Below are 25,801 nucleotides of genomic sequence, written 5' to 3'. Positions count from 1 at the left end.
TTTTGAGTTCTACAAGGTTTAATCTATTGAGAGATTAAATAAATTAAATAAAATTCAATATCTACTTTTACTTACTTTACCAGAGACCAGAACAGAAGGCAGCCTGTCCTGAGAGCCCCCATCTTTGGATCAATCTAATTACCCAACTTCTTTCCCACACCCAGGCAGCTGACCACTGCTGGAGGAAATCTCGTAATTCTGCCGACTGATGCCAATGCACATACACGGTTTCTAATCCCAGCTGGGTCTTTAGCACTACTTGGCAACTCTTACTTTTCCCAGATGAACATTCATACCCAGTTCTCACGATGGTCATTCCAACCCTCTGTAATGATCCTTTTTTTTTTTTTTTTTTTTCCTGGCTGTGTCACGGGCTTTCTCTAGTTGCGGCGAGCAGGGGCTACTCTTCATGGAGGTGCGCAGGCTTCTCATTGCGGTGGCTTCTCTTGTTGCGGAGCACAGGCTGTAGGCATGCGGGCTTCAGTAGTTGCAGGATGCGGGCTCAGTAGCTGTGGCTTGCAGGCTCTAGAGCGCAGGCTCAGTAGTTGTGGCACACGGGCTTAGTTGCTCTGCGGCACGTGGGATCTTCCTGGGCCAGGGCTTGAACCCGTGTCCCCTGAATTGGCAGGCGGATTCTTAACAACTGCGCCACCAGGGAAGCCCTGTATTGATTCTTTGAGCTTTAAGAGTTTTTGTCTGTTAGAAGAAGAACAGTTGCACAAATTTAAATTCACATCCTCCAGGGTTTTTATCTAGTTTCTCCCTCCACTTGTGCTCTTGATGCTTTTATTTGTCTACTTGGATAGTTATTTATTTATAAGAGGCTGCCATGCCTGGCACTGGGCTGGGCTCTAGGACACCTACCATGGTCTCTATTCTCATAGAGCTTACAGCCCAGAGAGAGACTATCATTCAACAGATATTAGAAATATGATGAGGGGCACTAAAGGGAAAGTAGAGTGTATTACTGAATGTATTGATCTGGAGGTTTCAGAAAGGCTTCCCTAAGGAAATGTTATTTAAACCTGAGTGTCGAAGGATGATATGTCAATTAGGAACACTTTGGACTGCACGTAACAGAAAACCTGACTAACAGTGAAACCATAAGAATATTTCAGAAGCTTGGAAGCAAAGGGTTCCAGGATTTTTAAGTGGCTCCACAATATAAAAAACCATGAGTTGGCACTTCTGCAATTTTCTTGGCTTTTCCCTCAGTCATAAGAGGGGTGCCACAGACTCAAGTGTGACTTCCTTCCATAACATCACCCCAAAGCACAATAAAGAGAAAGGGCTCTGGTTCCCGATCAGCTCTCTTTTAAAAGGGCACAAAAATTCATCCACAAGTTCTCAGGAATTTTCCTCTTGTGTCTTTTTATTCCCTCAGAAGTGGGTCATATGCCCACCTCAGGCATAGAAGAAGGGGGTTACCATGATTGACCTAGCCCAATTATGATTCATCCTACAGCAGTGAAGATATTGCTGCCTATTGGATCCCTCAAATGAGGGTCAAAGGGACTAACAGTTCTGGATATGGAAGCCTAGATAGTTCAGACAAACCCTCATACCAATAAAACCAAACCAAAACAAAACAAAAACAAAAACTTTACAAAGTCATCTTAAAAGCATCGGAGAAATAAGGAGATTTGAAGAATTGCTGAATTGAGATGCTGAGATACTGAAGAGCATGAGAAAGTGAAGTGAAACCTTCCCTAAAGGCTGCTTATGCCTTGGGGTTCTTGTTTTGGAAAAGGCTGAGCTGCAATACTGGCAGCCTCAAGGGGCTAGGGTGAAAATTTCAGACTTATGTGGTTCCAGATTGCTAGTGCCCTCAGGAGCTGGCAAAATAAGTTCTGTTTAGTGGAGATGATATTATCTTGAGCCTCAAGGAATTTCTATAAATAATTTCTCAAAAACTATGTCCAGCACACAGATATAACCCAAGGGTATAAAACAGCATAAATAAGAATAGGGGGACTTCCCCGGTTGTCCAGTGGCAGAGAATCTGCCTTACAATGCAGGGGACGTGGGTTCCATCCCTGGCTAGGGAACTAAGATTCCACATGCTGCGGGGCAACTAAGCCTGCGTGCCGCAACTATTGAGCTCACGCACCTCAACTAGAGCCCGTGTGCTGCAAACTACAGAGCCCATGCGCCACAACACCTGGAACCTGTGCGCCACAACTAAAGAAGAGAAAAACCCGCATACCATAACTAGAGAGAAGCCCGCGCACCACAATGAAGAGCCCATGCACTGCAACTAAGGCCTGACACAGCCAAAAATAAATAAAATAAATAAATAATAAATAAAATCTAAAAAAAAAAATTAGAACAATAGGTACCATAGATAATAGAGAGGCAGATGCCACTATATCTTTCACTTCCTAGCCTCAGAAGTGACATACCATCAATTCTGCCATGCTTGTTGGTCACATAAACAACATGAGAGAGGGACTACACAAGGGTGTGAACACCAGTAGGCAAGGGTCAGTGGGGACCATCCTGGAGGCTGCCTGCCACAATCAAGAACCACACAAGGTCAGGATGCCCTCAATCTCTGCTTCCCATCAGTGTTTTTTTGAAGTCTATCCAGGGGAGTAAAAAAGAAAAATAAATAAAAGACAAGAGGATTAGAAGGAAGAAACAAAACTATTGATACTCATAGTGGTTGTGATTGTGTGCATAGAAAATCCCAAAGACTCTACAGTTAAGGCACATCTTCTTTCCCTCCCACAGTCACTTCTGGGATGCCAGCGCCTAAGATCACATCCTGCAGTTCACGAGCCAGTTCCACTGCCAGTTCCACTGAAGGGGAGTTACAATCCATGGCAGATGTACAAGGTTGCCCTGAAAAAGTTGAAGCCAATCAAAAGAGACAGGAAAGGATAAATCTCCAGATTTTTTTTTAAAAAGTCTAAACAATATAAAAAACGAGGAAAAGCAAAAGAGAGAGTTAAATAAGAAAACAAACAAACAAACCAATAATGGTATGTAAAGAATACCTCAAAGAAAAGGGAGGAGGAGGAGGAAGAGAGGAAGACTTACTAGAGAAAACAAGGAGGGTTTTGGTGCAGCCTTGGGTGCACAGGAGATAGGAAGTCACGTCTGGGACATTTTACATCAGGTTTATCAGTGGTCCTTGTATCAATACTAACCCTCAAAATAGTTTGTAAATGACTTTGTAAATGTATATTTTCAGTAGCCCTGGAAACATTAGGTTTTTTAGTAGCTAAAAACAAATTTTCAAGAGGGAGGAAATTCTACCTCACCTCATTATTTTTTACAAATTTAGATAAATGTAAATGCATGTGTGTGTGTGTGTGTGTGTGTGTGTTTCAGTATGTGGGCCTCTCACTGTCGTGGCCTCTCCCGTTGTGGAGCACAGGCTCCGGACATGCAGGCTCAGCGTCCATGGCTCACGGGCCCAGCCGCTCCGCGGCATGTGGGATCTTCCCGGACCGGGGCACGAACCCGTGTTCCCTGCATCGGCAGGCGGACGCCCAACCACTGTGCCACCAGGGAAGCCCTGTGTGTGTGTTTTAAATGAGGCTGTTGATATTTCTGCACAACCATAAATTAGTGGCATATCAAATTAAGGGAGACATATCACCTTGACTGCAAACTTAACATTCCATAGGCAGGGAAGGGGAGTAGTTTCTATAATGGATAAATACATTTTGGTGAAATACAAAGCATAAATCAATGGCAATTTGGAATCATAATTATGTATTTAACATGTCTTAAGTATTTTAAATGGTCTATCTTCTATACCCATGTTTAAAAAAATAACTTTAGGGACTTCCTTGGTGGTGCAATGGTTAAGAATCCACCTGTCAATGCAGGGGACACGGGTTCGATCCCTGGTCCGGGAAGGTCCCCCATGCCGCGGAGCAACTAAGCCTGTGTGCCACAACTCTTGAGCCTGCGCTCTAGAGCCCGCGAGCCACAACTACTGAAGCCCGCACTCTATAGGGCCTGCATGCCACAGCTGCTGAGCCAGCGTGCTGCAACTACTGAAGGCCCTGTGCCTAGAGCCCGTGCTCCACAACGAGAAGCCACCGCAATGAGAAGCCCGCGCACCACAACGAAGACCCAATGCAGCCAAAATAAATAAATAAACAATAAATTTAAAAAGTAACTTTATTAAAGCCTATTCTGCATATAATTTAATTCACCTTTTTCAAGTGTACAATTCAATGACATTTTTAAAAGTTTACCAAGTTGGGTAACCACCACCATAAATCAGTTTAAAAATATTTTCAGGAATTCCCTGGCGGTCCAGTGGTTAGGACTCTGTGCTTTCACTGCTGAGGGCCTGGGTTCAACCCCTGGTTGGGGAACTAAGATCCCACAAGCCGTGTGGTGTGGCCAAAAAAAATTTTTTTTTCATCACTCTAATAGGATCCCTCATGACACATTTACTCTTTTTTTTTTTTTTTTTTTTTACGCGGGCCTCTCACTGTTGTGGCCTCTCCTGTTGCGGAGCACAGGCTCCGGACGTGCAGGCTCAGCGGCCATGGCTCACGGGCCCAGCCGCTCCGTGGCATGTGGGATCTTCCCGGACCAGGGCACGAACCCAGTCCCCTGCATCGGCAGGCAGACTCTCAACCACTGCGCCACCAGGGAAGCCCCAGCACGTTTACTCTTAATCCTGTTCTCCCACTCCTACCCCAGGCAACCACTAATCTACTCTTTGTCTCTATAGCTTTGCCTTCTCTGGATAGTTCCTATACATAGAATCATACAATATGAGGTCTCTTGTGTTTGACTTCTTTCACTGAGCATGCTTTTTGATGTTCATCCATGCCATAACATGTATTTTGTTCCTTTTAATTGTTGAATTGTATTCCATTGTATGGACATACCAGATTTTATCTATCCATTCTCCAGTTGATGGACATTTAGGATGTTTCCAGTTTGGTTTCCTTTTTGGCTATATTATGGAATAATATTGCTAGGAACATTTGTGTGCAAGTCCTTATGTGGATATATATGTTTTCATAGCTCTTGGGAGGACACCAAAGAGTGGAATTGCTGGGTCATATGGTAAATATATTTCAACCTTTTGAGAAACTTCCAGTTTTCTGAAGTGACTGTACCATTTTTTATTCCCATCAGGAATGTCTAAGGCTTCCTGTTTTAACACAACCTTGCCAACATTTGTTTTTATCTGTCTTTTGTTTTGGTGTGTGTTTTCTTTGGCCGACACGCGGGCACGAGGGATCTTAGTTCCCCGACCAGGGATCAAACCCCCACCCCCTGCAGTGGAAGCGTGGAGTCTTAACCACTGGACCACCAGGGAAGTCCTTCTGTCTTTTTTTTGTTTTTAATGAATTTATTTATTTATTATTTATTTATCTGTGGCTGTGTTGGGTCTTCATTGCTGTGCGTCAGCTTTCTCTAGCTGCGGCAAACAGGGGTTACTCTTTGTTGCGGTGCGCGGGCTTCTCATTACAGTGGCTTCTCTTGTTGCAGAGCACGTGCTCTAGGCACAAGGGCTTCAGTAGTTGTGACTTGTGGGCTCTAGAGCGCAGGCTCAGTAGTTGTGGCGCACAGGCTTAGTTGCTCCATGTCATGTGGGATATTCCTGGACCAGGGATCAAACCAGTGTCCCTGCGATGGCAGGCAGATTCTTAACCACTGCAGCACCAGGGAAGTCTCTGTCTTTTTGATTATAGCCATTTTAGTGGGTGTGAAATGGTACCTCACCGTGGTTCTGATTTGCATGTCCCTAATCACGAATGATATTGAGCATCTTGTCATATGCTTATTAACGATTTTTGTATCTTCCTATGTGAAATGTCTATTTAAATCTTTTGCCCATAGTTTGATTGGATTGTTTGTTTCTTAGTACTGAGGTGTAAGAGTATGGCTATTCTCTTCTGGATATACACCATGCTGTCCTTTTTTTTTTTTTTTAATTATTTTTTTTTTCGGTGAGAATAACAACTTTTATTGGGAGTTGTGGGATCTGGGTGCCCTGTCAGATTATCACAACAGTAACATGAGATAACTCTGCACACCCCCAGGACAGCTTGTCCCTGCCCTCCACGGCAGGTGCAGGGTTAGCCCCCCACCCACGGGCACTGCTGGGCCCTCCGCACCCCGTCCTGCAGCCCGTGGCCAGCTCCTGCCAGGCGCCCCCACTGCCCACTGCGGAGGGAAGCCTGGGACACCCTGCCAGGCTGCGGGGGGCTCGTTTTATTTTTAAGTCAGTCAAGTTTGCAGCCTGGCTCAAGGCCAGCTCCCAGGGCCACCAGGCAGCTAAAACCCTGTCTGGCCAGCCCAGCTCCAGACCAACATTTGTCCCCAGAGCCTCGGAGACCCTCTCCTGCGCTGGATAAAAAGTGTAAACATGTGGCTCTATCTGCGTTTTTTAAATAATGGATAAAAACAGGCTCAGAGCCTGTGGCGCCCAGCCCAGCCCTCGGTCCTCGCAGCGTCTGGAGTCACGGCCCCCCCAGGCAGAGCCCCCGTCTGAGGCCTTATTGCTGTGCATGGGGTTGGACCCTCGAGGCCCACCCACAGTCAGGCAGGAGAAATGCAGGCTGGGCCGTCTGACTGGTTCCAACTGCCAGCTTTACCAATGCAGCATTTATTTTTAAATTAAATTTAATTTAATTTAAAAACACGAAGTGCGTCACCAGGTAGTTTTCTTGGCTGGGGCGCCAAAGCTGGGAGGCAGCAGCAGCATCACATAAGGCCATTTACGGCAGCTCCTGCAGGCGGCGGCCCGTCAGTCTGCCTGTCCTTTGTCACCGTCCCTAGGGCAGCTGCCGTGGAGACAGCTGGGCCAGCTGGGGCTGCAGTGGTGACGGCCACGGCCAGCACAGGAGAGACTGCCAGGGTGGCCAGGGAGGGACCGGTGTTGCTTGGTACTGTGGTGGCTGCCATGGCAGCCTCGGGAAGGACGGCCACGACCGGGGCAGAGGTCACTTCCACAGGCTCAAGGGAGGCCAGATCTGGAGGCGTGCTGGTGGCGCACTCAGTCCACTCTGTGGGCCACACAGGGACCAGGGCCCTTCCCTGGACACCTCACAGGCCACGTCTGTCCACAACACTCCCGCCCACACCTGGGGACTGACATGCGAGGCAGGGGGCGGCCTCCTGACCGGGACCCATACTAACAGCCTCCGAGGCAACAGCCGCCATCTGCTTGTCCTCACAGCTCTTGGAGGCCACCAGGGGCGCCTTCCTGGTAACACATGCGTTCCAGGCACCCGGAGTGGCCGGGCCAAGGGTTCTCTCTGGGCCCTGGTTCAGGCCACCCTGGGCATCACCATGACCTCTGTCCACCGGGGAGCTGCACCTGGGCCCCGACTCAGAGCAGCAGAAAGGCTGGAAGCCAGGGAACTTGGCCCAGCCTTTCTCCTCTGGAGCCAAGGCACTGGGGGAGCTGGCCACCCACACACTGGAACCCACGCCCATCGCCACTGCCGGTGCTGGGACCGAGGCCATGGAATTCTCCGGCTCATCAAACACCGTCCACGGGGCACCTGCTTCTGAGCCACCCTCAACACGAGGACCTTCCTTCTGGGTGGCAGCCCAAGGGGCACCCGCCCGAGCCGTGTCCCCGTCTGCTATCGAGCTCTCCTCCCCACCCTGGCCTCGGCGCTCCGGGTCGTCCTTCCGGAAGCTCTCTGAAGCATGAGGACCCCCAAACCTGGCTCTGGTCACTTGGGCCACACAGTGTGCCTCCTCGTCCTCCCAGAGGTCATCGTCCTTGTCGAAGGGCTGGATGTGGTCACTGAAACAGGCCTCCAACAGAGCGGCACCGGGGCTGTCGACGCTGAAGTTGATCTCCACGATCCTGTCAAATGGGGCGTTGACGCTGTTGTCCTGCTCAGCAAACTCCTTGTTGCTGAAGCCAAACTGGTCCACGAAGGTGGCTGTCATCTGCTGGACCTGGTACTCGGAGAAAGCCTGCTGAAGGGACAGCTCATTAGGGAAAATGCCCTCCACGTCCTCTTCCTCACCTGAGGGGTGAAGATGGTGGGTGCTAACCAGGTCCACCGCGTTCCTGTGGTTGGCCTCCATCAGCGTCTCCTCCACAAAGCTCTCCCAGTGCCCGCGGCAGTCCCAGGGAGCCCTCGGATGACCTCGCTGAGCTGGGTCTGCATGGGGCCCCCCTCCAGGTTCTGCACCACCGTGTTGGCAACCGGGTGAGGTGTCCCATGTTCCCGCGCCTCATGCCACCCGCTGCCTGTGTGTGGTCACTGGCTTCCCAGGCCTCCAGGATCCTCTGGACCAGGCAACACTTCTGGAACAGGTGGGCCACCATCGTGCTCTCGGGGCGGCTGGCGGCAGGCTGGGGGGTCTCTGGGTCCCTGATGGAGGGTGGAGGCTCCACCCCGTCCTCAGGTCCACTGGCCAGAGCCCTGTCCACCCGGGCAGCGTGGGACAGGATGGCGGCCATGCACAGCTCCACTTGGAAGTGCAGGAAGTTATTCCAGGAGTATTTACCAAACAGGTGCAGCAGCAAACCCATGGTGTTGAGCCGGCAGAGCTCCTGGTTGATGCTGGGCATGTCCGTGTGCAGCAGAGCGGCCATGAGGCGGGCTCCGTGCGGGTTGGCTTTACCCAGGGGCTCCTCCAGCACGCTGATGGTGGTCAGGATCGCTGTTTTCTTTGGCGGGCTGAGCAGAAGCTGGTGGAAGTCCTTCAGCCATGGCTCGATGCCACGCCGCAGGATGCTGGAGCTGATGGCACACAGCCTGTCCAGTCCCTGGGAGCAGGAGTCCAGCAAGCCCTCCATCCCCGCCCTCCTGGGCTCAAGCAAGGTCAGTAACACCTGGGTCCCACTGACGAGGCAGAGCTCAGTCTGGGCTCCGTCAAACATGTTCTTCAGCAGCTGCTCCATGCAGTCCTGCGACTCCAGCACCGTGAGGAGGGGGTCTGGCTCCGGAGGCTCCTGCAGCTGGCTGCCCTGCTCCCTGCCCAGCCTGACGATGTCGCAGAGCGTCTGAGAAGCGTTGGACTGCCTATCTTCATCCTGACTCACATGGATCAATTCCACGAGTCTCTGGATGATCTTCTCTTCATTAAGCCAGTGCAGGACCTCCTGCCGGAGCCCCGTGGGCTCTACGCAGCTGACCAGGTGCAGCAGCAGGTCCATGAGGGCCGAGGTGCCGATGTGCTTCAATACCAGGCTGAGGAACTTGTCCTTCTTCCTCAAGAACACAATCACCTGTTCGGTTCTTCTTGCAATGAGACTGCCAATGGTCTTGCTGAAAAAACTGGCGAGGAGGGGCTTCCCTGGTGGTGCAGTGGTTGAGAGTCTGCCTGCTGACGCAGGGGACATGGGCTCGTGCCCCGGTCCGGGAAGATCCCACATGCCACGGAGCGGCTGGGCCCGTAAGCCATGGCCACTGAGCCTGCGCGTCCGGAGCCTGTGCTCCGCAACGGGAGAGGCCACAACAGTGAGAGGCCCGCGTACCGCAAAAAAAAGTAAAAACTGTCGAGGAGAGGATTGAGGGGCGGCTCACGGTTCAAGAAGTCGTAAAGAAGGTTGAGCCAAGTCTCATCTCCTGCCAGCCGGTCGTTGATCTGTGGCACGTCACACGTCAGCAGTTCACAGGCTGTATTTGGGTACTTGAAGTGGACCTTCTCTTCCATGTCCAGGGCCGGGTCCTGTGTGACGAGGCTCACCAGCTCCTCCAGCTCCTCCATGCTCTGCTGCCTGCACAGAAGTCCAGCAACTTCCGGTTCTGGGCCTTGCACTCCTACAAGATGTCATCTTCGTCCATTAACTCTTGCAGCGTCATGTCCTCATCCAGCAGCTTGTCGACGTGGGACGTGGTGTTCAAGTCAAACTTCCAGAACATGGTGACGGCCACAGAGCAGTGTATTTGGGGAGAAGCTTCGAGAACAAGTTGAGGAGTGGCTGTCCTTCTATGACACTGGAGAGATTCCACGAAACAATCTTCATGTCATGAAGGAGGTGTTCAGGCAGGGGAAGCAGCTGCCGAGATTACTAGGAAGCGGCATCTTCTAGACTCTTATCCAACAGCCAAATGAGAGGAACTTCAAGTTCTGCCTCTTCATTTTTTTCTGGTTAGTATAACCATCAGACAGAAGGCAGCTTCCAAAGAGAAATGTTGTCCATGTAATCATGCAGTTCCATGAACAGAGCCCTGTGAACTGAGGACAAGGAGCACCCTCCGCATAGAGCTGCTGTGAGGATGAACTGAGCTACCCGATGAGGAGCCCAGAACAGGGGCTGGCACACTTTCTCCTCAGAGGTCCTGACTTCTGTGGAAACTCCTTGTTTAAATTTTGTATTTAGGCAAAATATAAAAACATTTGGGATTTTCTCTTGTAGTATATGCAACTTTAAGAAAAATTTTTTCATTCAGTAGATTTATAATCTCTTCATCTGCCCCGCGGGCCGGGCATTGCGGCGGCTCCTCGGAGGCCTGGGTGAAGGCCAGGGCGCGGGCGGGCGGCCTGGGGTGGGCCGCGAGCACATGGGCCCGGCCGGGCGATGCGGCCACGGACACGGCGCCTGCAGACTCAGCGCGGCGGGCCGGCGGTTCGGGACCTGCTTGGGCCGTGGGCGGCGCTCCGGTCGCTCCAAAATGGCGGCGGCGGGGGCCGGGCGCGCCCATGCTGTTCTTAAGTAGAATTGCCTCCTACACACAACTATACTATGGTCTTGGATCTCCCTCTCAGAATCATGTGCTATCCTTGACATCTTTGGTAGTGTAGTCTAGTTTTTCCTAATAACGTTGATATGTGCTATGAAAGCCTAGAAATTTTTATGGAATATATGGTGTGTATAATATTAAAATTAAAAATAATTTTAGAAGTACATTGTCTGTATTAGTTTCCTATGGCTGCTGTTACAAATTACCACAAATTTAGTGGCTTACAACAGAAAGTTATTCTCTTACAGTTCCAGAGGCCAGAATTCCGGAAGCCAGAGTCTTAGAGAGCTAAAATCAAGGTGTTAGCAAGGCTCCTGAAGCAGCCTTTTGGAGGGCCCAGGAAAGAATCTTCTGCTTTTTTCTTCCAGTTTCTGGTAGCTGCCTACATGAATCACTCCAATCTCTGCTTCCATAGTTGAATTCCTTCTCTTTTGTTGTCATATCTCACTCTGCCTCCTTCTTATGAGGACCTTTGTAATTACATGTAGGGTCTGCCCAGATAATCCAAGATAATCGCCCCATCTAAAGGTTCATACCCTAAGTCACATCTGCAAAGTCCCTTTGGCCATGTAAGGTAACATTCACAGGTTCCAGAGATTAGGACCTGGATATTTTGGGGGGCCACTTGTCAGCCCCCCTGGATGTTGTCCAACAGAAATATAATATAGTGTGTGGGATTTCCCTGGTGGTCCAGTGGTTAATACTCCGTGTTCCCAATGCAGGGGGCACAGGTTAAAACCCTGGTCGGGGAACTAAGATCCCACATGCCACACCATGTGGCCAAAAGTTAAAAATAAATAAATAAATAAAAAGAAATATAGTGTGAGACAAGCCACGTATGTAATTTTTAATTTTTTAATAGTCACATTAAGAAAAAGTAAAATGAGACAGGTAAAATTAATTTTAATAATATATTCATTTAACCCAATATACCCAAAAGATCATGTCAATATGTAATCAAAAGAAAAACTATTAGTGAGATATATTGCATTCTTTTTTTCATGCTGAGTCTTTGAAATCTGGTGTTTTTTTACACCAGGACATTGCACTTCAGGCTAGCCACATTTCCAGTGCTTGAGACCCACGAGTGACTGGCAGCTACTGTACTGGACAGCATGGCCAACTACTGTACTGGAAAGTCACTGTTCAGAAAACACTTACAACATGGCTCTTCTATTTTCAATACTTACATAAAAGAATCTGTACAAATTTGTGACTGATCATTAAACAGCAGTCAAGATACTCTTAAAAAAGAACGAAGTGGGAGGGACTTGCCCTACAGATATCAAAATTTGTTATAAAGCTACAGACTGTGTAGTATTGTGCAAAGATGAACAAATAATAGAACAGAGGGTCCAGAAAGAAACCCATGCACATATGGACACTTGATTTATGACAAATGTGGCTCTGCAGAGCAGTGGGGAAACAGCAGTCTTTTCAACAAATAGTGCTGGGATAACAATTTCCAAATGGAATAAAATATGAATCATGACCCCAGTATAAACAAACATCATCTCCTGGTGGATGCTAGCCTTAAATGAGATAGGCCAAATGCTAATACTTTTCAGAAGATAGAATAAGAGAGGATTGGGGCTTACCTGGTGGTTCAGTGGTTAGGAATCCACCTGCCAATGCAGGGAACACGGGTTCGATCCCTGGTCTGGGAAGATCCCACATGCCGTAGAGCAGCTAATCCCATGCGCTGCAACTACTGAGCCTGCGCTCTAGAGCCCGCGTGCCACAACTACTGAAGCCCCTGCGCCTAGAGGCCGTGATCAGCAACAACAGAAGGCACTGCAATGAGAAGTCCCTGCACCGCAGAGAAGAGTAGCCCCCGCTCGCCGCAACTAGAGAAAGCCCATGCGCAGCAACGAAAACCCAATGCAACCAAAAATAAATAAATAAGTAATAAAATAAAATAAAAGAATAAGAGAGGATCTTTGTGATCTGAGGGTGGGAAATTTTTAAAAAACATGGAAAAAGCACTAAACATATTAACAATTACATTAAATTTAAGAACATCTTTTCATCAAAGACACTATTAAGAGGGTAAACAAATTTCCAACATATTACATGCCAAAGAGTTAATATCCAGAATAAAGAACTACAAACCAATAAGGAAAAGTCTAATAGAAAAATATGCGAGAGACTTGAGCAGGCATCTGACGGAGGATATCCAAATGGCCAATCAACATATAAAAACGTGTTCAACCTCATTTAGAGTCACAGAGATGCAGATTATACCTGCACTGAGATATCAACATAAATTCATCAGGATGGCTAAACAGGCAGACAACCTTAAGAGTTGGTAAGGATATGGAACAAGGGGAACACTCATACCCTGTTGGTGGGAGTAAAAATTAGTACAACCACTGTGGCATTATCTAGTCAGGTTGAACAGCTTCTATGACCCAGCAATTCAACTCCTAGCTGTATATTCAACAAAAATGCATACAATATGCACCATTTTCATAGTATCATATTTGAAATAGCCTAAAACTGGAAGCAATCCAAATATCCTTTAACAGTAGAATGGGTAAGTTGTGGTATATTTCTAAAATGAAAATCTATATGAAAATGAATAAACTATAGGTATATGAAATAACATGAATGCATGCTTTATTTTTATTTTTTATAATAAATTTATTTTATTTATTTATTTATTTTTGGCTGTGTTGGGTCTTCGTTGCTGCGTGCAGCCTTTCTCTAGTTGCAGCAAGCAGGGGCTACTCTTCGTTGCACTGCGCGGGCTACTCATTGCGGTGGCTTCTCTCGTTGTGGAGCATGGGCTCTAGGCGTGTGGGCTTCCGTAGTTGTGGCACGCGGGCTCAGCAGTTGTGGCTCACGGGCTCTAGAGCACAGGCTCAGTAGTTGTGGTGCTCGGGCTTAGTTGTTCCGCGACATGTGGGATCTTCCCGGACCAGGGATCGAACCTGTGTCCCCTGCATTGGCAGGTGATTCTCAACCACTGCGCCACCAGGGAAGCCCTGAATGCATGCTTTAAAAGCCAGACATAACAAAGAATATATCCTGTCCCATTGCATTCTCATAAAATTAAAAAATGGGCAAAATTAAATGATTGTGCATTATTCACAATAGCCAAAAGATGGAAACAACTGAAGTGTCCATCAACAGATGAATGGGGGACTTCCCTGGCGGGGCAGTGGTTAAGAATCAACCTGCCAATGCAGGAGACACGGGTTCAAGCCCTGGCCCGGGAAAATCCCACGTGCCGCAGAGCAACTAAGCCCGTGCGCCACAACTACTGAGCCTGCGCTCTAGAGCCCATGAGCCACAGCTACTGAGCTCATGCGCTGCAACTACTGAAGGCCGTGCACCTAGAGCTCGTGCACCGCAACGAAGAGTAGCCCCTGCTCGCTGCAACTAGAGAAAGCCCGCGCACAGCAACGAAGACCCAATGCAGCCAAAAAAAGAAGTACCTACAAATATTGTACATGAGACTCCTAGAACAGGCAAATTCATAGAGACAGAAAGTGGATTAGAAGTTACCAGGGGGACTTCCCTGGTGGTGCACAGGTAAAGAATCCGCCTGCCAATGCAGGTGACACGGGTTCAAGCCCTGGTCCGGGAAGATCCACATGCCGTGGAGCAACTAAGCCTGTGCGCCACAACTACTGAGCCTGCGCTCTAGAGCCCGTGAGCTACAACTACTGAAGCCTGCACACCTAGAGCCTGTGCTCCACAACAAGAGAAGCCACCGCAATGAGAAGCCCGCGCACCACAACGAAGAGTAGCCCCCACTCACCACAACTAGAGAAAGCCCACGCACAGCAACAAAGACCCAACGCAGCCACAAATTAATTAATTAATTAAAAAAAAAGTTACCGGGGCTGCGGAGAGGTGGAAATGGGGCGTAATTGCTTAATGGTTATAGAGTTTCTATTTGGGGTGAAAAAAATGTTTTGGAAATTATATGGTAGTGATGTTTGCACAACATTGTGAATGTAATTAATGGCACTGAATTGTGCACTCAAAAATGGTTAAAATGACAAATTTCATGTTCTATATATTTTACCACAATCTTAAAAAGTTAATAATGGAATATATTGAAAACCATTGCATTGTACACTTTAAATGGGTGAATTGTATGGTATGTGAATTATATCCCAATAAAGGTTTTTTGAAAACCTAAATGATTGTTTTTAGGATTCATATTTAGGTGGTAAAACAATAAAGAAAAAGCAAGTAAATGGTTACGATAAATATCAGGACAGTAGGACAGTGGTTACTTTGTGAGGGTTGAAGGAGTCTATGATCAGCAAGCAGTATTATGGGGGATTTCTGGGGTGAAGGCAATGTCCTTTTTCTTGAACTGGGTTGTTGTTGCAGGGGGGTTTCATTTTATGATAATCCATTGAAATATACATTTATGTTTAGTGCATTTTAAATATGTGGATTATTTTTCACAATGTTTTTTTTTTCTAAATTTAAAATTCAGCAAGGGCACTTCCCTGGCAGTCCATCAGTTAAGACTCCTTGCTTCCAATGCAGGGGACATGAGTCTGATCCCTGGTCAGGGATCCCACATGCTGCGTGGCCAAAAAGTAAAAATAACTAAAAAAGTTTAAAATAATAAAATTTAGCAAGAACAAAGTATTGGGGGGTTGAGGTGGATGGGTCGTTGAGGAGATAAGAAGTGTTTGTTAACCAATTGAGCAGAGGGGGTAAGAGAGTTCTATGCGGACAGAGCAGCATGGGAAAGTCCCTGAAGCACAAAACAGTATGGTGAACCTGAGGAACAGAAAGCCCAATTCTGACAGGGCTTAGAGAACAAGAGGAAAGAGGTGTGTGTGACATGAAGTCCAGAGACTGGGCAGAGGCCAGATGGCAGAAGGCTGGGGCAGCCATATGGAGGTGTTTTAAACCTTGTCCTAAGGGACCAGTGGGATGTCATTGAGGGGTTTTAAAGCAGCAAAGTGACCTGCTCAAATCAGTTAGCAGGTCAGTCTGCCTGGAGTGTAGGACATGGATTGGACAGGCTCAGGGGAAGGAGCCAGGAGACTAGTTGGGAAGCTGTTTCAATAATCCCGAGGGTTGATGGAAGCTTGGACTAGGGTAGAGACAGTGAAGAGGTGAGAAATGCAGCATCCTTGTGCCCTGTGTACATTTAACAACTACATGCAGCACTATCTCACTTTTTTTTTTTTTTAAGATCAACAGGTTTATTGAAAGACAAGAGCAGAGCCCCTCCTCTCCTCCTGAGGTCCTGGCAGCATTGGCCTCAGGCTCTGAGCTTCCACATGTCCTGCAGCTGGAGAGAGTGCTATCTCATTTTTGTATGTAGTTGAAAATACTTTAATGTTATATTGTATACCCTATTATATACTGTACATTACTATACACTGGCTTACACATACATAGTTGCACATACATTTTGTTTACAGAGTTGTGCACACAAAACCATGGCTGCTGTATATATATATATTTTTTTAACTTTTGGCCCTATGGTGCGGCATGAGGGATCTTAGTTTCCCGACCAGGGATTCAACCTGTGCCCCCTGCAGTGGAAGTGCCAAGTCTTAACCACTGGACCGCCAGGGAAGTCCCATGACTGCTGTATTTTATGAGTGATTTAAGGGATTTCCAAAGGTTATGTTGACTATGTAACTTTTGCCTTATGTACTGACTTTAGAACCTAACCTTGGTATAAGGTGCAACTCCATTGTTGCTGGATGTAAGAGATATTTAGGAGATTTGGTGACTGATTGGAATAGAAGGGAGAAGGAGAGGGACTAATTAAATGACACTCCCAGGTCTGTTGCCTAAATACCTGAGTAGATGGTGGTTCTGTTTATTGAGATGGGGTTCACAGGGGTAGGGAGATGTGGAGGGTAGAGATGATGAGCTCCTGTCAAAAATGCAGAAAAAGGTTGACAGATTGAATAGTGAACACCCATATGCCCACCACCCAGATTCTACAGGTCACTTATTGCTACATTTTCTTTTTCACATCTCCCCATTTACCCAGAGGAATTCATTTTTGAACAAGCTGAATTTGTGCTAAGGGACTTCCAAGTGTCGTGTCTAGGACATTCAAAGAGCAGGCTACACATGCTGCCTCCTCTTTTTCACCTCCCATTCACAATCAATTCCCTAGAATTTGGCTTTTGACATCTTCCTCCTGAAGGTGCTTTTCAATAAGGACACTGACTACTGAGGACTCCAAAACTGAACACTCATCATCCTCCTGTAAAACTTGCTCCTCATCCTGCATATCCTTACCCAAACCTCAAACTTGAGAGTCTTCCTAGACATCTCCTGTAGCAAAGAGGTTCTGTCAATCCCATCTCCTAAATGTCTTTAAAAGATGTCCCTTCCCTTTTCACCCTCTCTACCATTAACAAAGTTCTGGATTTCAGAGTTTCTCAGTTTTATTGATATTGAAGAACTACAATTTCAACCTCAGAACAGGTTCGGGTCTCTACCCTCTCCAGCTCATCTACTGCTATCCACTTGTCTGTCCATCTAATTTATCTTTTTTAAAAATAAATTTGTTCACATCACTTTTCTTTTACAACCCTTTATAGGTGCTTATCCCCAAGTTGGCGTGACTTCTATAGTGCTTCAAGATCTTCCAGAAAGCCTGAAATTTCCAACCTCATGCCTAGCTACTCCCCCACACTATTTTTACTACTTAGTGGCTCTTCAAATATACCAACCACACTTCCTGCTTTATTTCCTCCTCCAGAAGACCTACCTGAAAGCCAGGCTAGGTGGCTCCCAAAGAATCCTGAGAATATCTATCATTAGATATTCAGGTCTCCATAGAGCTAAAAATCCTTGAGGATGATTTTTTAATATTCTTTATAGCCAGAATACTTAGCACTCTGTTTAACACAAACATACACTCTGTTTACTTTAGCTGAACTTTGCATACACCCAGTGCTTTGTTCATCCTCTCTTTCCCTTCCAGCAAGATCCTACTCAAGCTTGCATTCCTCCACAAAGCTTTCCCCGGCCCCTCCAAGTAGTTAGGGTCTCTGACTCCTTTATCTGAACTTAGTACATTTTATTTTACTTATTTTTTTCTTCCAGTTTTATTGAGATATAATTGACATACAGCACTGTGTTGAATTTAATATATTTTAAGTTTTTCTATACAACGAATTGCCATAAACGTTAACACGTTCACCATTTGGTAACTAACAGCAATCCTATCCATGCTTCGGGGCTCTGTGGAAAGCCACCTCCTCCATTTAACAGTACCCCGATTCCTACAGATAATTACTTCTTTTAACTCTCAGTTATTGATGCTTATATCTATTTAGCACTTGATATTCTTTCATGATAGCTGCTTACTATTGTTTTCTTGGTTTCCTTCCTCTCCTCCCCGGTAGACTGTAAACTCCTCGGGGCTGGGACTGTGGTCCAACTCGTCTCGGATTCCCTCTCCAGACTTGGTGGGGCGCTTTGCAAATGCAGTACGAAAGCATCTCCGGGAAGCTCCTGGAGGGACAGAGCCCGTTAGTGGTGCCTCTGCCGGCGGAGCTGCCCGCCCGTCCCTCCACCGGCAGGGGCTCCGCCCCGCGAGCTGGTTTGGACCCGTACACCGAGGGCGGACGAGCGCACGGGGTCGGGGAAAGAGCGCGCCCTGCCTCTGCCAGCCCGGTCTCTGGCGCCCAGAGGTGATCAGAAAAGGGCGTCGAGAGCGCTACCCGAGCGCGCGGCCGGGGTCACGCAGGCCCGCGCTGGCCGGGGTGCCGTCGCAGGGGCGGGGCACGGAGTGTCTCTCTCCCACTCATTGGCCCCCGTGTTGACGGACAGGCGAAGGAGCTGCTAAGACGCTGATGGGTTAAAAACTGCTATGCGAGCAAAAGTGTAAGTAAATAAATAAAAGGCGGTGGAGGAGCGGAGGGAACGGCGGGTGTCAGTTTTAGAGCTGCTGGGGCTCATCTAGTCCCCGGCTGGGGAAGGACGGCAGTCCCTGTTTCACCCTCTTCCTCCGTAAGCTGGGCCGGGGACGTCCTGCTTTCTGGAAAGTTGTCCAGGCAGCAGAATCACAGAGGACTCGTCCCCACGGGACTAAGCCTTCATTCTAGTTCTTTCAGCTCCAGCCTGGAGGCTCCAGTTTCCTGTGGTCAACCTCGAAGGGCCACAGGGTCCCGCCACCCTGTGGTCTAGCTCCGGTCTGGGTGCTACGGCGCCCGCCCCTCAGGCATTGGCACGACACTGTCAGAACTGAACTGGCCTCCCAGGTTCCTGCCTGGCTGGCTGCTGACTAGACATCGTAAAAGGCAAATATGAACACATATTCTGCTTGAAACCGCCGGCAGAGGTGCCAAGATGCCCTTTAAGCCGGGCAGATGAGTCATTCGTGATGAGCTCCTGCTTATCTTTCCAGTCTCATCTGGGAGGAACAACCACCAGTCAGGTCCTTTCAGCCTTTGTGCTTCTGCAGGAGTTGCCCCTTCGCCTGGTCCGTCCCTGCCCCCTTGTACCCTCTACTTCTCCTGGAGAAGCTCCGACCTCACCCCTGCAGAGGCCTTCCCTGGTGCACCCCTACTGCCCCAAGCCCTACTCCCAGCTCTGGCCCGGTTATCAAGTGCTCTGAGCATACTGGCACTCTGGCAGCCCTGTACCATAACACTAATCACACCTGCTAGGTTCCTGGAATGTGAGCAACCTGAATGTTTTCCGAATGTGTATCCTGCAGTCTAGCACAGTGCATATCGACAGGAGTTCAATCAATGGAATAAACACATGGACTTCAAGGATCAGAAGTGAAGATTAAAAAATGTCAGGCAGGGCTGTGCGTTTTGGGGGCTCACCAAAGACATGAATCATATCTTTTTCACTTCTGAATCCTGATAGCCAGCTAACAAAGTGACATTCCTTTTAAATGTGTGAATAAATTCAAGATGACAAATACTGAAGTTAAACCATTTAATTTTGGTCCCAACAAAGCCTGTGGAAAGACTTCTGCTCAGTTAGTGGGGGTGGGGCAGTGGGCCTCAGGGGCCAGAAACTGAAGAAAATCGGGCAGGTTTAGGAGGGTGTGTTTGTGTGAGACAACAGACACAATGAGGCCAAATCCAAGAGGTGTTTACTGTAATGAGTATTCCAGGAGGGTGTGGTGGGGTGGGGTCCCCTAATCCGATCCTCCAAGGCTCTGAGGTGACTCACTCTTCCTTGGGCTCAGGGGTGGGGCTGATATTTGTTCCCCAAGTTGGGCCCTGCTCCCCCTGGTCCTTGGCATCCCTAATGTCTCCAGCCACTAGAGCCACATTACTCAGATAATTAGTGTTGAAGCAGTTCATCTGTTCATCCCCAGGACTCAGTTTACAGCAGAAGGCAGAGTCTCGCCAGAATTTACGTCGGGGACCACACAGGTCATCAATAAAGGCTGATTTCTGATGAAGGAGTAAAGCAGACATGATAGGGGAGGAAGGTTGTCAGAGGTCAGGCCTGGTTATTTGGATGTCCAAAGTCCCTCTTCCCTCAGCTTCTGCTGCTCTCTCCCTAGATCCCTTCTGGGGCTCAGAGAGAGTACAAGGCTGCCTTCCACAGCTAGATGCCTTGTGATGGACAGATGTGAACATCTGGAAATGCCAGAAGCTAGAGGCCCAGAGAAGGCATAATAGGCATTTAGAGATGGGGAGCAGGTCAGGTCAGGTCAGGAGTGAAGGCTCCTGGAACCAAGAAAAAAGATCTCCCCAGTAGTCCTCATTATTTCTGTGGGCTGATTTGAGGTACTAAAAGAAGGGGTATCCTGCAGTTCCAGCCCTCTCACTCCCCTCCTCTGTGTTCCCCTGGAGACTATGACCCCCTTCCCTCACACTCACCTCCTCCTCAGCACAGCAGGCCTGCTCTGGAAATGGCAGGTCACAGCAGCGGGCAGTCACGTTCTGGATCAGCCCACGAATCTCCTTACTATGTTGGTGGGAAACGGGTAGGGGTCAGGGTCTTTGGGTGTCTCCAGGCATCAAAATGGTGCTTGCAGACCATGATTTTGCTCTTCCCAAGAGTGCCCCAGAGGGTGCCCCAAAAGGGAGGTTTTGGAGAAGGGAAAAGAGTTGGGGAAGAACTGGGCAAGACTCACTGCTTGGTGAGAACTCTTTGATTTCCACAGAGATGACTCATGAAGTTGGGGGTGATTCGGCTGAGGTCCAGGGTCAAGATGTCCCGGTCATAGTTGGGATAGGGAGCCTGCCGGGCAAAGCACTCATCTCGGGCAGGGCTAGGAGGGTAGTGGCAACACAAGTAGTGGTGGGTATTTGTAGCCTTTTCCTGATCACAGTAGCCATTAAGGGTATCCTCCCACTGTGGGCCAGAGAAAGGAAAATCAGAAGCCTGGACACTTGGCCCTCCTGACCCACCGCTTCCCTCACTGCCCTACGCTATGAGATGAGGGACTCTCAGCCCCAGGTGCCAAAAGGGAAGGGCAAAGAACCAGAGGGCAAGGAGGCAGCTGTAGATGTATGGGATTGGGAAGGTGGAAGGGTAGAAGAACAGATGAGGTTCGGAGCTGGCCACAGGAGATGTGCTGGAACGGTAGACAGAGAGGGTCAGGTGAGGACAGAGCTGGACAGATGGATGGCAGACAGGTACATGTGTAGGGTACTGGGTGGACGAGGCCAGGAGTGCAGGATGAAGGTGCGCAATGAACAGACTCAGACGAAGAACACAGTGGATGGATGGACATTCACAGGCAGATGAATGGGCAGACATGCTCACAGTGGGTAGGTATATGGATGATGAATAGGCTGGTGGGATCAGAGGTCAGAGACAGGAGGGCAGGCAGACAGGCTCTCAGGATGCTGGGATGCCCACCTACCGCCTTCCATGTACAGGTGTGGTTGTTCCCCTGCCGGCAGCAGTGCTGGAACTCCCCCTCCAGCCGGGTCAGAGCCTGCAGCTGCCTTTGGATGGGGTCAGTAGCTGGGAGGTTGCGTGGCACACAGCGGAAGCGTCTTAGCTGGCAGATGTTCTTGATATTGTCCAGTGTGGGTAGCCCAGGGGGAAAAGGCAGCTCAGGACCCAAGGAAATACCAGGCTGGTGGCTGGGGCAGGCCTGGAGCTGGTAGTGTGGCCAGGGAGCTTCGTCTTGGAAGCAGGAGAATCGAGCCTCCCCCTGACGTTTGCAGCACCAATGGGCTCGGGTCTTGACAGAAAACTCGGCCTCACAGAACCGGGTCATTGCGTCCTCCCACTAGAGCAAGAGGAGTAGATCAGCCTGTTAGCCCACTCTCCACGTACCTGTTTTCCTCCCAGGCTCCAAACAGGACCCTGGGTACGCAGATAATAAAGAAGCAGAGGCTGTCCTCTGCTCTTCTGGCACAATGAGAAGGCCCGACGTAGAGCCAATGAAAGGGACCTGAGGTTCCTGAACACCCAGGCCTAGGCCTCTAGTCCTTGAAACACACACATACTGTCTGGGGGTTAAAGGACATCCCCAGGATCAAGAGCCCAACCCTTACCACAACTTTTGCACAGTCCAAGCGGTTGGTGTTGCTGTGGCAGCGGCAGCAGCGGGAATATCCAGTCTCCAGCAAATTGAGGGTCTCACCCTGACGAACAAGGTGGGAAAAGCCAGTCTGTGGCAGGTTCCAAGGGCCGTACACCACATGCTGACGATTAGGAAGGCAGATCTGGTCCAGATTGTCCGGAGAAGGCCGCCCAGGGGGGAAGCCATCCAGCCGGTGGCCCCAGCCACCTTGGTGGGGGCCTTGTTGGCAGTGCTGGCCTGGATTCCAAGACTCAGTCTCTGGGGGGCTGTGGTCCATGAAGGGAGCCAGCTTTTCTAGAATGGGGAGAACAGAATGGGAAGGGGGAACATGCAGAGGGATAGAGAAAGGCTGGATTGAGTTGGGAGGATTGAAAGAAGTTGGGGTTGAGGAGAAAGTGTTGGGAGGATATAGACGAAAAGGGGACAAATGAATTCGTGGCTCTTAACTTCAGAATGACTGACCTAAAGGAAAAGAGACCTGAGTCATGAAAGGTGTCACCCTTATAGCTCCCTGACCCCGAATCACGCCTGTTCCCTTTGCTGCTTCCCAAGGCTCAGAATACCTGCTCCCCCACCCCACTACCCCGACCAGGGTCTGAGCATTAAAGCTGGGGGATGGACAGACTAAAGCTGTCACTCACTCTCTCTCTGCTTAGATTGGAAGGTCATCTCCTCTTGATAAAGGAAAGATGGGTCTACTGGGGTAGAAGGATGCGTAAACAGCATTCATGTTGGGACGGGCATCTCTAGAAGACAGGCCAGTTCCCATTCATAAAAAGTAACTCAATAGAGGGACTTCCCTGATGGTCCAGTGGTAAAGAACCCACCTTCCAATGCAGGGGACGCGGGTTCGATCCCTGGTCAGGGAACTAAGATCCCACATGCCACAGGGCAACTAAACCTGCATGCCACAACTACTGAGCTCACACGCCTCAACTAGAGAGCCCACGCATTCTGAAACCTGCGCACCACAACTACAGAGCCCATGTGCCCTGGAGCCTATTGTGCCACAACTAGAAAAGAGAAAAAAACCCACACGCCACAACTAGAGAGAAACCTGCACGCCACAACGAAAGATCCTGCATGCCTCAACAGAGATCCTGCATGCCGCAACAAAGACCCAACGCAGCCCAAAATCAATCAATAAATAAAATTAAAAAAAAAAAGAAATAGCATACGCTTTAAAAAAAAAGTAACTCAATAGAGAAGTGAAAATAAATGCTACTTTTGTGTCATGTAATCTTATAATTTTATAAAATAGGTATTATTTCCCCAATTTTACAAATAAAGAAACTAAGGCTTGGAGAGGTAACTTACCCAAGGTTATTACACAGCTAGTAAGTGGCAGAAGCCCCAAAGCCCATGCTGTCAGCCATGGGTAGGCAGGAGGGTAAAGAGGGGAAGGAGTCACTTACCTTCCTTCTGTTCAATAGGGACCTGGGGAGGGGATAGCTCTGCTTGTAGGGGGATGGTCTCTTGAGGGAGAGGCGGATCCCCTGCAAGATAGGGGTGAAGACACAAAAGAGCAAGGCTCAGGCTGATGTCAGCAAGATGTAGTGGGTGGGAGTGAGGGAAAGGGCAAGCACTCACCTTTCTTTTCCACAGGGAGTTGGGGAGGGGGCAGCTCCTCTTGGACAGGGATGGCTTTCTGAGATGGAGATGGCTGTACTACAGAAAGCGGAGTGTGTAAGTAGCCCACTCCTTCTTCCCCTCCCATTCTGAAGATCAGGAAGTAAGTCAGACTAGCAACCTAGAGATGCAACTGAGACTTACCTTCACTCTGTCCTTCAAAGTGAGGGCTATGCTGAGAGGTGTCAGGGTGATCCATGGGGAGACCTCTGGTCAGAGGTGGGGAAGGGGGTGCAGCATAGCCAACTACCGGCAAGAAGGGAGATGGTCAGAGCCCACATTTCCTCCTGGAGCCCCAATCCCATGCCACTCCCCCAAACTCTTACCTTCTTGAAGGGGGTGGGTGAGGTGCACTGGCCCCAGCTCCCTCTGCCCTGAAGCCTTGATGCCTGGAAGAGGAAGGGTGAGTCAGGGGTGGTTTTGAGGGGCCCTTTCCTGGCCCTGAGCATGGGAAGGGGAGGCAGTAGATGTTAAGAGCTTAGAAAAGATAACCAAGACACCAGAGCCTCTCTGTACTGCTCCTGCCCCATGTCCCCTAAGCCACCCCCCAAACACACCTGGTCAAGGCCGACTGGGTGTGATAATCTGAGAGCCTCACCTCTACCACACTCAAAGCCTTTGGTCTCCCAAGTCCAGGCCTAAAGGGAGTGTGACACATGGGGCTGGGGAGGAAGGCCTTAATCTTGTGTCAGTGTCTTTCCCTTACAGCTTCTGGGCTCTCTCCACAGTCCAGACCTTGAACTGGCTGGAGCCTCACCTGCCCATCTCCTCCACCCTCCTGCCTACCACAGGCCCGTTAAACATCTTTGGGCCTTCTGGTAAGGAGCCCACACAGAAGTTGAAGTGCCTCCCCTTCAGCTAGTCTCAGATCCCCCTTAGTTCAGGTCTCAATTTAGGACCTGGGAAACTGGGATGGTTCAGGACTCCTGAGGCAATTCACCCCACAGCCACAGGGAAAGTAATCACCTGTAGCTGATCTGCAGTCACAAAAGACCAGGACCTGGGAAGGACAAGACAGGGCCTTCCAGATAGATTAGATCTATGACACTCTTGCAATAGTTTCCCACAGTAACATTTTGTTTGGCATCCAAGCAGATAATGTGTGTGTGAGCTAGAGAGTGGCTGTGCCTGGTCCCCTGTAGATGGATGATGCCCTCTCTTCTCCTAACCAGGTAGGGAGTCAGTCAAGGCTCTCTGGGTCAGTAAACTGGTTTTGAGCAGCCTGGAAGCTCCTCTTCTTCTCACTTCTGGCTAATAGGTGCCACATAAACATCAGGCCCCTCACTCTGTGAATCCATCCACCCCTGCAGTTGTCCGTTTGACTCCAATGTGTTTCTTGGCAGCAATCTCTAGGAGCTCCTTTCTTTCTGTACCCCTGCTCCCCTCCCTGGTTAAAGGCTCCAGTGCCTAGGCCCACCACAGGCCTGCTCAGAAACAGGCAGCCAAATGGGGCATCCTTTTGCTGGTGATGAGCCATCCGGGATGGCTGCACCCAGGCCCCAGGCCCATGCTAGCCAGGCCCCCTTTCCAAGTGCTGGCTCCGACCCCAACTCACCTCCCTTAGAGGCTACAGAAGCAACAGCTAAACAGGCCAAGACCAAGGCTGCTCTGGACGTGGTCCCCATCCTGTGGCAAGGACTGGTCAGCAGCCACTCAAGTAGGTCCTCTCAGGCAGATCTGAAGAGCTGGGCTTCTGGGAACCTGCTTCTCCAGTTGCTGTTACTGCTGTTGTGAACTTCAGGGCTGGTTCCTTCTCCTCTTTATAGTCTATCTGGGGATAGCTACCGCCCTCCTCAGCTTCCTGCCATGACTCAGTCCCAGCTGCTCCTCCTCTGGCAGACACTCCTCCCACACACCCTATAGGCTCCTGACAGGATTGAGAAGAATGGTGAACCCAACCCCAAGAGAAACTGATTCTGAGAATCCTGGAGCAAGAGAGGTCTGAGACTTTATTTTGTGCCTCAATTTCTCCATTTGGCCTTCTTTGGAGAATGGATCTGACAACCTGCTGAATTGGGGCTGGGGAAACAGGGCACTGTTAGACAGGGGAACAGGACAGCTA

At 49.2% G+C, this 25,801-nt stretch overlaps 1 protein-coding gene and 1 pseudogene across 6 annotated transcripts; both read right to left on the bottom strand.

The window, feature by feature from the left end:
- Positions 1–25,536, bottom strand: ECM1 (extracellular matrix protein 1). 5 transcript variants are annotated; one of them, XM_082612803.1, is made up of 12 exons: positions 25,295–25,535; positions 24,066–24,128; positions 23,884–23,985; positions 23,701–23,778; positions 23,526–23,606; positions 22,082–22,404; positions 21,439–21,813; positions 20,704–20,924; positions 20,447–20,534; positions 17,964–18,110; positions 16,435–16,512; positions 1–696 (listed from the first exon to the last, which is right to left on the bottom strand). In XM_082612803.1, the coding sequence occupies exons 1-11, from the start codon at positions 25,362–25,364 to the stop codon at positions 16,471–16,473; spliced, it is 1,590 nt and encodes a 529-aa protein (XP_082468929.1). In that variant the 5' UTR covers positions 25,365–25,535; the 3' UTR covers positions 1–696; positions 16,435–16,470. The 5 variants fall into 5 exon arrangements, with proteins under 5 accessions (XP_082468929.1, XP_082468928.1, XP_082468931.1 ...); XM_082612802.1 differs by lacking the exon at positions 16,435–16,512 and having other exon boundaries at positions 25,295–25,536; XM_082612805.1 differs by lacking the exons at positions 1–696; positions 16,435–16,512; positions 17,964–18,110 and adding an exon at positions 19,534–20,014 and having other exon boundaries at positions 20,704–20,810; positions 25,295–25,534.
- LOC309800460 (serine/threonine-protein phosphatase 6 regulatory subunit 2-like) lies at positions 6,648–11,399 on the bottom strand (annotated as a pseudogene). Its single transcript has 3 exons — positions 9,434–11,399; positions 7,069–9,233; positions 6,648–6,992 (listed from the first exon to the last, which is right to left on the bottom strand). The product of its transcript is annotated as a serine/threonine-protein phosphatase 6 regulatory subunit 2-like (transcript).
- Positions 25,537–25,801: the final 265 nt, after the last annotated feature.

This window comes from Mesoplodon mirus (assembly GCF_964341445.2).
Source record: "Mesoplodon mirus genome assembly, chromosome: 3".
Taxonomy (NCBI): Eukaryota; Metazoa; Chordata; class Mammalia; order Artiodactyla; family Ziphiidae; genus Mesoplodon; species Mesoplodon mirus.
This window is presented reverse-complemented; position numbering and strand designations above follow the sequence as displayed.